The 11,346-nt window shown below is 35.3% G+C and overlaps 1 protein-coding gene across 1 annotated transcript; it reads left to right on the top strand.

Moving 5' to 3' along the window:
- The first annotated feature begins 3,664 nt into the window (after positions 1-3,664).
- LOC7493575 (receptor protein kinase TMK1) lies at positions 3,665-7,832 on the top strand. The gene is made up of 2 exons (XM_002305187.4): positions 3,665-6,443; positions 7,089-7,832. Exons 1-2 carry the CDS (start codon positions 4,133-4,135, stop codon positions 7,616-7,618), a joined length of 2,841 nt encoding a protein of 946 aa, XP_002305223.1. The 5' UTR covers positions 3,665-4,132; the 3' UTR covers positions 7,619-7,832.
- The last annotated feature ends 3,514 nt before the right edge of the window (positions 7,833-11,346 follow it).

Here is an 11,346-nt window from a genome sequence, read left to right as displayed (position 1 = left end):
TATCTTTATTCTTTTGTATTTTTTTAAATTTTTTCCTTAAACTATTTATTTGAAACAACATTATTATTTCTTACTTTTGACACTTGGAATATTTACCACTCTACATTTGCATGCCCACACGCATGAGCCCTTATTTGTTTTTACTCTATTAATGGGGTGGATGACACTTTATATTTACATGCTCGCACGTGTTGATTCTTTTTTTTTTTTTTGTTCATGGGGTAAACAACATGTCATCTGTTCCTTTTCAAAATAAGCCAAGCATGGGGACCTAACTTGTCAAGCCTAATAGCGTCTGATCTCTTTTTATAATATGGATTTTTTAAAATAATCTTTAATTTATACTTAAATTAATATCTCTTCTTTTTAATTTTTTTCAGATTGTTTTAACTTTTAGATTTACAATTATATTATTTTTACTCGATGTAAAAAAACATGTTAACAACACCTACTCATTCATTCTTTATTGTTAAGAAACAATTATATGACCTGGACCGAGACAAATCAAATCGAGGTGTTAACACTTTTTTTTTTTGGCATAGATGATTATTGATTTATTTAATTAAATGTATGCATAAGTTTTTTTTATTTATATTTGGAACTTTTGTAGTCCAAAAACATATTGAAAAAACCTACAAAATTATTTTTATTAAAAAAAATTATTGACCCGAAGAATGAGTAAGATAGATAATAGTAACTAGTTATTAAACACTTCTTTGATCCCATAACAAAACACCAAATAACATAGCACAGTACAACACAATAATATGGAAGAGTCCCTTATGAACTAACATTGACAAAAAGGGTGAAAGAGAAGATCAATTAGGAGATTGAAACAAATTTCAATATCTAAAACTATTAATAAGCAGGATCAAGAAAGTGATAACTTAGAAAAAGTCTTAATCAATTAGTGTCCTTGTTTGTGGTTGAAAGGCCAATGAGTTCTATCATTTCTCACCAAATGTTCCCTTCCCAAAGATGTCTCAAGAACACACGATCAAGTGTAACCAAACAAACACAAAATTAGATGACTAGTTCTTTCTTATTGAAGCTAGTCAAGTTTGAAAAAAGAAAAATCTATCTTATCCAAATTAACTCCATATAATAGTAGTAATAATAATATATAGGTAACCATATAGTAGGTGACCCAGTGGTAAGAATTTGGGATTAAGAGGTTTGCTCCCCCAATGGTCTCAGGTTCGAGCCCTGTGGTTCTAATATGATGACCACTGGAGGCTTACATGATCGTTAACTTCAGGACACGTGGGATTAGTCGAGGTGCACACAAGCTGGCCCGGACACCCACATTAATAATAAATAATAATAATAATAGATAGGTAGATAGCCCAACAATTCAAGAGTGAAGTAGCAATCTCTCTCAATCTACATGAAAACGAGTAAGACTAGATCTTAGACAAGTGTAAAAAATAGAAAAAACCACCAAAAGGTGTTGGTTTTTGTTGTCCTTATTGTAGAACAGAAAGTAGTTTTTAAGATTCGAGAATGGACAATTCCAGATTGTTCTCCTAATTATACACAAATTCTGACAAAAGTCTTCGAACTAAATATTTCCTTAATTACATCTCCAAACTGTAAGACATTCCTCAATCAAATCCCTCTATCCAATGAAGGATTTAGGAAGGAAGGGGGCTAGGGCCTCCCCTTTGTTCAAATTGTTCTTAGAATCATTCCTCGTTTGTAAGTTTTTACAAAGAATTGACCTTATTTTATAGAGTATGGTGCTTTCATTGCTTCTACCCACATCCTTCAAAGTTATTTTGTCTAAATTGTGTACAATATGTAATATAGAAGGACCAATTTGAGGAATGTATGATACTTTGAGGACCTAATTAAAAAATCTTAATTTGAGAACAATTAATTCTATAGTTTTGAAACCCGACCCGGTGGTCGACCCGGTCTAATGATCGGGTCACGGGTCAGATGGGTTGACCCGAGTCAACCTAAAAAAAATTAAAAATCAAATAACCCATCAAAGTTGTTTGAACAACTCTCTTGCACTCTCCATGTTCCCACTATTCCCATAAGTAGAAATAACTCCGTCCAAGAAATCGCATCCTTATTTGGCATTTCATCAAACACTTTTCGCCCACACTCCAAAAACCCGCATTTTATATACATATCAATCATAGAATTCCAACATGCAAATCCTCACCAAACCCCCCAATCAAAATCATTTGCCCATGAATTTGCTGCCCTAAACCCACATCCATTTTAGCACCACAAGCCTTAAAAGAGCAGTAAATGTGAAAGAAACAGGCACAACACCTTCTTTTCTCATCAACGAATCTCTATGAGCAACAATATCACTGTTGCAATTTGAGGAGGAGCTAATCGGCTCCAATGTATTAACTCCAGCTTCAAGAGATCTTCTTTCTTCAGGTTGAAAAAAGCTACTGTCTTCCTCCATTGCATTGAAGGCAACTTCATATGGTCTTCGTTCTTCAGCTCAAGTAAAATTATTGTGTTCCTCCTCCAAAGATTATTGTTTGCCCATTCTAACTCTAGCTCGTTTCACTAGTGGCAAGTGTTCATCTCCATCTTCTTTAATTTGAGTTATATTCAAATTTTTACATGCAAATTGGGAATTTTGGTTATTATCTGTCTCTGTTTCCAGTCTGACTGTTAGATCTACAATTCTGCAGCGTTATGTATATATATAAAAAATAAAAGGCCGGGTCTTAGCCGGGTTTGCCCGGGTCGCCGGGTTCCGGGTCGATCGGGTTTCGCCGGACCAACTCCCATACGAGTTTTTACTTAGACCTGGACCGGTCCCAGGCCCGGGTCGGCTGGGTCCCGGGTCAACCCGCCAGGCCGGTCCGGGTTTCAAAACTATGGTTAATTCAAGTGATGGACTAATTCACGCAAGAATTTGGGAAAACAAATATTCTATCTATGGTAAGAACCATAGTTATCAAACGTGTCTGCACGGGTCAACTTGGAGCTTGTCTTGAGACGAGTTTAATTTCAAACTAGAAAATTTTTCAAAATCAAGACAACACAACATTGTTTTATTTTTTTTATTTTAAAAAAACTGACATTATTTTAGTAAAATACAAACCAATTCTCATCCGTTACTCATATCTTGCATTGAGTTAGATTCCAGGATTGTTTTTGTAATTATTTGAAGAACATTGCTGACAAAAGAGCTAAAAGTTAAAAACAACTTTTGCAGTTAAAAAAAGAGTCAAAGTCATAAGCCTTAAAAGTATGTTTTGTAATGAGTTTTTTGAAAATGTATTAATATTAAAAATATATTAAAATATTTTTTATTTTTAATATCATTATATTAAAATCATAAAAAAATATACAAAACTATTATTACAATACCTTTTAAAGTAAAAAATAAATAAATTAAAAAACAGATGACACCACCGGAACAAAGGCTCCCTGAGACCAAGACCAAGAAACTGCCCACCTACGAATTTCAAACCCTGTTGCTTAAAAAAACATGCATGGAAGTTGGACCCCTGACAAAGAAGATAAGCTTGAATCCTAGACCTTAAAATATTTATGGTCAAACAGAGCCCCATGTGATCGATGATGCTAGCTTTGCTTGAGTGCTCTACCCAATGACCACATGCCCACTTCAACTTTCAAAATTCAGCTCACAATGAAATACCTCAGACTCTCCTGTAAATAGCAAAGAAGCACAGCAAAAATACAACAATATCCAGACAAGAAACAATTGCCATGGCCAGCTTATACAATCATATACATGGATGGACATCAAGAAGGAATCCTAAACCAAAACTAAAACCCTATCTCTCTCTCTCTCTCTCAACTTCTAGCCTTTTCAACCTGTTGTTGACAGCCTTTAGATTCTCAGATATGTGGACCCCTCCGTGCATGTGCATTGCCTTTCAATTACAGGCTACAGCTCCCCATTCCCCCCCCTCTCCCTTCCTACTTACTCCTCTCCCATCAATACCAACCGCTCTCTCTCTCCCTCTCCATGGTTCTTCAAATTGGGTTTTTTTGCTTCTTCTCTTTGCTTTCTATTTCTTTTCTATCAAGAAACTATAAGCCCATGCATTATTTCACTTAGAAAGTTTACTTCTTTTGCTGCAAAAACAGAAAAAGGCACCAACTCTCTCTTCGCTTCTCTCTAAAGATGAAGAGAAAAAGCAGTCAAAGTTTGAAGCTTTTTCTGATTTTCCTTGTTGGGTTTTCTTCAATCTTTCGTTATGCAAGCTCTCAAGCAAGCCCGGATGCTGAAGTTATGCTATCTCTCAAAAAAAGTCTCAATGTACCAGATTCACTTGGATGGTCGGACCCGGATCCATGCAAATGGAACCATGTAGGTTGTTCGGATGAAAAACGGGTCACCCGGATCCAAATTGGACGCCAAAATCTTCAAGGTACACTCCCTTCAAATCTTCAAAACCTTACTCAACTTGAACGTTTAGAGCTTCAGTATAACAACATTTCGGGTCATTTGCCAAGTTTAAACGGGTTAAGTTCATTACAAGTGATCCTCTTAAGTGACAATAAGTTCACTTCAGTCCCTAGTGACTTCTTCGCCGGTTTGTCTTCACTTCAATCAGTGGAGATTGATAACAACCCGTTTTCCAATTGGGTCATTCCAGAAAGTATACAAAATGCTTCTGGTTTGCAAAATTTTTCTGCAAATTCAGCTAATATATCCGGGTCAATACCGAGTTTTTTTGGCCCAGATGCTTTTCCGGCTCTAACCATTTTGAGGTTAGCTTTTAATGATCTTGAAGGTGAATTGCCTGCAAGTTTTTCAGGGTTGCAAGTTCAGTCTTTGTGGCTTAATGGACAGAAACTTAGTGGTAGCATTTATGTTATTCAGAACATGACTTTGTTAAGAGAAGTTTGGTTGCAGTCTAATGGATTTTCGGGTCCTTTACCTGACTTCTCGGGTTTGAAAGACTTAGAGAGCTTGAATTTAAGAGATAATTCATTTACTGGTCCCGTTCCTGAGTCTTTGGTTAATCTTGAGTCTTTAAAGGTTGTGAATTTGTCAAATAATTTGCTTCAAGGACCAATGCCTGTGTTTAAGAGCTCCGTTTCTGTGGATGTTGTTAAGGATTCTAACAGATTCTGTTTGTCAACTCCTGGTCCATGTGATTCGCGAGTTAATACCTTGCTTTCGATAGTGAAATCAATGTATTACCCACACAGGTTGGCAGATGGTTGGAAGGGGAATGATCCATGTGCAGATTGGTTTGGAATAACATGTAATAAGGGGAACATCACTGTTGTTAACTTTGAGAAGATGGGGCTAACAGGCTCGATTTCTCCAGATTTTGCATCACTTAAGTCATTGGAAAGGTTGGTTCTTGCAAATAATAATCTGACAGGTTTGATTCCGCAAGAGATTACTACCTTACCTAGACTTAAGGCACTTGATGTGTCAAACAATCAGATTTATGGGAAAGTTCCGGCCTTTACGAACAATGTGATCGTTAATACTAATGGTAATCCACGTATAGGGAAGGATGTGAATAGTTCTACATCTCCAGGATCCCCATCTGCAAGTCCATCGGCAAATACTGGTTCTGGAAGTGGTGGCAATTCAGGAAAAAGTGGCAAGAAATCTTCCGCTTTCATCGGAGTCATTGTGTTTTCTGTGGTTGGGGGTGTTTTCTTATTGTTCTTGATCGGCTTGGTGGTTTTCTGTCTGTACAAGAAGAAACAAAAGCGGTTTAGCAGAGTACAGAGTCCGAATGAAATGGTGATTCATCCTCGCCACTCGGTGTCTGATAATGAGAGTGTGAAGATTACTGTTGCTGGATCAAGTGTTAGTGTTGGTGCTATTAGTGAAACACATACAATTCCTACAAGTGAACAGGGTGACATTCAAATGGGTGAAGCTGGGAACATGGTCATTTCTATTCAAGTTTTAAGGAATGTTACTAACAATTTCAGTGAAGAAAACATATTGGGACAAGGAGGTTTTGGAGTGGTCTACAAAGGTGAGTTGCATGATGGTACAAAGATTGCTGTGAAGAGGATGGGGTCTGGGGTCATAAGTAGTAAGGGGCTAAATGAATTCAAGTCTGAGATTGCTGTTTTGACTAAGGTTAGGCACCGGCATCTTGTTGCTCTTCTTGGGTACTGCTTGGATGGTAATGAGAAGCTTCTTGTGTATGAGTATATGCCACAAGGGACACTCAGTAGACATCTCTTCAACTGGGCAGAAGAAGGATTGAAACCAATGGAGTGGACAAGAAGGTTGACAATAGCCTTGGATGTAGCTAGAGGTGTCGAGTATCTTCATGGTTTGGCTCATCAAAGCTTTATACACAGGGACTTAAAGCCTTCAAACATTCTTCTCGGGGATGATATGAGGGCTAAGGTTTCAGATTTTGGCCTTGTGCGCCTTGCACCAGAGGGTAAAGGCTCTATTGAAACTAGAATTGCTGGAACTTTTGGATATTTGGCACCAGAATATGCAGGTACCATTTCCTCTAGTTGCTTTACCCTTCAATTAATGTTTAATTTATTTCAAGTCCAAGATATTTTTGAACTTTGATTTATGTTTAAACTTCTAGTTTTCAACAGATATTCGGGGATTCAGTTAAAACATATACTTGGACAAGTATTCTTATACATTGACTGCTATTTACTCTGAGATTGTTTTGGTCACAAACTTGGCACAAATGAACAATAATCCTGTTAACTGCTTAAAAAAGATTCATCAATCTGTTGTTGTATTTCTGTTTTGTTTTTGATTTGTTTTTTCTGTTGTATCAAGAGTAGCCAAAATATTTCTGTCAACGAATAGGATTCACCTTACTATATGCAAATTCATGTCTTATTCACGAGGCATGGCATGGTTCGTTCATATTTTTAAAATCTATCATTTGTTGTTTCACTTTATGGCTCTAGTCCTGGGAGGAGTAGCATTTTACTTGCATTGGACCGTTCTCAATTCAAAATTTCTTTGATTGTTAGCATCTCTCTTAGTCAACAGTGTCTTCTGTCTTCTTCTGCCTGCTGTTTGCCATATAACTTTTTTGAGCTTATGGTTTGCTTTTCTGTTTGCTCTCTTAATTCACATTCTAACTTCAAACTCTTGTTTTTGGGTGATATGTTTGCAGTTACTGGTCGAGTGACAACTAAAGTTGATGTTTTCAGTTTTGGAGTGATATTGATGGAACTTATAACTGGTAGAAAAGCTCTGGATGATAGCCAGCCTGAAGAGAGCATGCATCTTGTAACGTGGTTCCGCAGAATGCACCTGAACAAGGACACATTCCGGAAGGCCATCGATCCCACAATTGACCTCAATGAGGAAACACTTGCCAGCATCAGCACCGTAGCAGAGTTGGCAGGTCACTGCTGTGCTAGGGAACCATATCAAAGGCCAGACATGGGTCATGCTGTGAATGTTCTCTCTTCTCTGGTGGAGCTCTGGAAACCAACCGACCACAGTTCTGAAGACATATATGGTATTGACCTTGAAATGTCCTTGCCGCAGGCACTTAAGAAGTGGCAAGCTTATGAAGGTAGAAGCAACATGGAATCTTCTTCTTCTTCACTCCTTCCCAGCTTAGACAATACTCAGACCAGCATACCTGCGCGCCCATATGGGTTTGCTGAGTCATTTACATCAGCTGATGGAAGATGAGTGTGGTAGTTGTAAATGGTGGAGGTGGTGGTGGTTTTCTATGTTCATTCTATTTGCAGCTCCTTTGCTGTTTTCTCTGTAAACTTGTCTAATTCCTAACTCCTTCATGTTCTAGTCTCATCCTGTTGTCTCATATTTTTCTTGGAAATGTAGTTTGGATGTTGGTCACTTGTATTAAAGGTTTTGAAAATGAAATGGATAAGGTGTTCTAGAAGATATTTGTCTTCAGTTTCAGATCTCTGCAAAATTTCCTGCTTCTTGATGTATAGCAAAGCCAGTAAGCCACTAGTCCATTTTTGCATTCCTGCCAATTTTGGTGTGCAAATCCCTCCACAAGATCAAATTCACTAGGAAAAATAAAAGGGTGTTGTTATCGCTAACAGAATCAAAGAAGCATGCATTTGGTTTAACTGGTCAGATTTTAGATATGCTCTCCAATGATCATGAGTTTGAGTCTTTTTAGGGTCATTAAAGACTTACATAGTCGTTAACTTCAGGACTTGTGGGATTAGTCGAGGTATGTGCAAGTAAAAAAAAAGAGGCATGCATCTGATGGCAACCAAACAATTATCACACAGAATGTCTTGATGTCTTTAAATTAGGGGTTTTTTCTTGCCAAACTAACATAGTTCCATAAAAATTCTAAAAAAATGACATGGGTTAAAAAAGTATTAGAAAATAGAAAAGCATTAGAAAAATAGTATAGTTTAAACACAACTATTATTGGAAATAACAATCGTTAAAAAATCCATCTAAAATTAAAGATAAGATTCAAGATCCATAAAAAAGAGAGGAGATGATCCATAAAAAAAAGAGGAGATAAGCTGATATGATAGGAGATAGAAATTGAGGAAATGAGTTATTGGAGATACATCAAGACTTTGTTTTCAACACACGCAATACTGTTAGAAAGATCTTGACGAGACTATTCTAACTACACATTGAAAGACCATAAAAAAATATTGTAATTGATTAGGGGTTTTATTTGAGGTTAATTATGACCTTATTTGATGATCTTTCAAGGTGTAGTTAGAATTATCTCGTTGAAATCTTTTTAACAATATCGAGTGTGTTGAAAACAGATAACTAGCGCGTTTCCTTTGACTCATTCTTTCTTTTCTTTTTTTTTTCTATTCTCATTTCTCTCTCTTACGGCATCAACTTATCTTTTTTTTTTTTCTTGGTTATTAAATCTTGAATTTCAACTTTTAGATATTGAATCCTCATAAAATTTTGGGTTAATTTTTGTTAAGGTAATTAATTAGCATAAAACATTCTATTGTGAATAGTCAATACAAAATTACTCAAATTATATTATTTTTCAAGTGCTTTTCAAACTTATATTATATTTTCGCAACTTTTATTAAACTGTGGTTTTTTCTTTTTTAAAAAATTATAAGATTAGCTGGGGTAGCATTGTTTTTGCTTTTGTCATCTTCATCCTAGCCACACGCCTTGGTCTTTTTTTGTCATCCCCATTTTATTTCATGGACAACAGAATCTCCTTTCTCACAAAGTTCCATGCCCCAATTCCAATCGATTACAGGTTGGGGTGATGATGGCTTTATTTTTTGGAAAAGGCAAAATCATGAAGTGCTGAGACTGCGATGAGATTACTCTCATTGTAATAAAGAAGGTAAGAAAAAGAAGGAAAAGTTTCATGAAATTAGATGGCAGGATAAAGATGATGCCTTTCCGAATAAAAAATGTCGTGTAAAGGCTTACTCCATGGAAACAGCAACTTGCAACTTTTATTCTCTTGTCCTGATCTTCGCTGCGTACATGCATAAGATAAGATATAATACGGTTTTTATCCCATTTCATAGCTTAATTTCTCCCTCATTTTCTTTTGTGAAATACTTTTATCATGTCTAATCATATATCAATATTTGCATCTTGTATTACGCTCGAAATCAATGCAATCTAATTTGTTTTGTTCTAAACTTAAAAATAAAATGAAAAGATATATATATAATTAAAAACTCTTTCTTAAAATCTTAGTTGATAAAAAAATATAATTTATAATTTTTCTAAACTTAGTTTAAATTACAACTATAAAAACTACCAAACACACGCTTAAAACCTATCGAAACACAATCAAAAGGTCTCCCGAGCATGAGAACATGGAAGCATGGTAATGGGTGGAGACTTGTGTCTTTGATTAAAGGGGAAGCATATGCAAGAGTTGTGCTGTAGTTGTCTGCCCCGGCATGGGGTTCGCGTTCCATCTCTCAATTTCCCAAGGTATATGTCACTTGTCTATTGGGTTGTTTTCATTCTTTATGCATCAAATCTCCAAGTGTGCATTTACCTATCAAGATATGCTAATTTCTTTTTTGTCAAAGCAAAAAAAAAAATTAACTATTTTAGCTGGGTACTTGATGAAAGGCCAGGTTCCTCTTATCAACATCTAGACGTGCATCATTATTGAATCAATTAATGGGATTTCTATCTTCATTCAGTACAACAAATACAAAAAAATTGAAACCTTTTAGCAAGATTTGCATTGAAAATATAATTTGTATGTGATAGTAATATTGTAGTTATTAAATTTGAATAATAGGTTACTCGAGTAAGACTTGAGTTACGAGTTGAATAAAAAAAAATTAAAAGATCAAAATGATATATATCATTTTAATTTTTTTTAAATTAATAGATTTTAACCGTGTCACAATGAATTAAATATATCATAGATCAATTAGATTTTTTATCAAGTTATACTGAATATTTTTTTTTTATGAAACCCAGTCCATGCCAAATTTTAGGTTATCCTATCTTGTCATTTTGGTTTCATAAGTAATACAACTTTTTCTTTTTTCTTTTTAAATTCTTTTCACCATAATATTTTATTTACAAGATTCTACCAAACATATCACGATTTTGGTCATAAAATAAAGAGTATTAAAGAATTTCTACATTCTACCAAACATATCATGAAATCATAGGTGGTTTCATTTATGGGTAAGGAAAGAAAATATTAAAGAATTTACATAAGCAAAAATAAAAAAGTGAGAAGTTATTATAATCCTACAAGGTAGGGGAAGTTTGTTTTATGTTATATAACATAAGTATTTTACATTAAGAAAAACAAAGGCATTAAAAATTTTATGGTGAGGAAAGAGCAACCAACAGAGTATAAGGAACAATCATTTATTTTTGTAGGGAGTTACTGAAACGTTCAAATATATATTTGATGATATCTTAAAAATTCAACTAGCAAGGGAATAGAGCTTCCAAGTTGGACAATTAGTTGATCAATTGATCCTGATAATCTTCTTCATTCTCCTTAGCCAAGGTAATTGATAGCTCATATTTGGTTCTTTGATAAGTCGAAGCTATTTGTGGCTAGAACCTGCAAAAGATCCTTTTTGGTGGAGGTGGGGACTCTCCGATACTTAAATAAGTATCTTTTTAGAGAGAGAAAATACAAGAATATTTTAAAGAGAGATGCTTTGAAAATATAAATGCAGTAGAGAATTGAGGATTGTAAACCTTTTGTCATGAAGCTCTCATGGTGTATTTATAGTCCAAAAAAAAAAGGTTTCCAGGGTAATTACCCTGATAGCATTGAATGAGGGATAAATATCCCAACCTTTTGTCATGAAGCTCTCATGGTGTATTTATAGTCCAAAAAAGGAAGGTTTCCAGGGTAATTACCCTGATAGCATTGAATGAGGGATAAATATCCCTTACATGATAAGAATATGGTAGGTCCATGAAGGACTTTT

Source organism: Populus trichocarpa, chromosome 4 (assembly GCF_000002775.5).
Source record: "Populus trichocarpa isolate Nisqually-1 chromosome 4, P.trichocarpa_v4.1, whole genome shotgun sequence".
Lineage (NCBI taxonomy): Eukaryota > Viridiplantae > Streptophyta > Magnoliopsida > Malpighiales > Salicaceae > Populus > Populus trichocarpa.
Note: the sequence above shows the minus strand (reverse complement) of the source record. Positions and strands in the feature narration are given on the sequence as shown.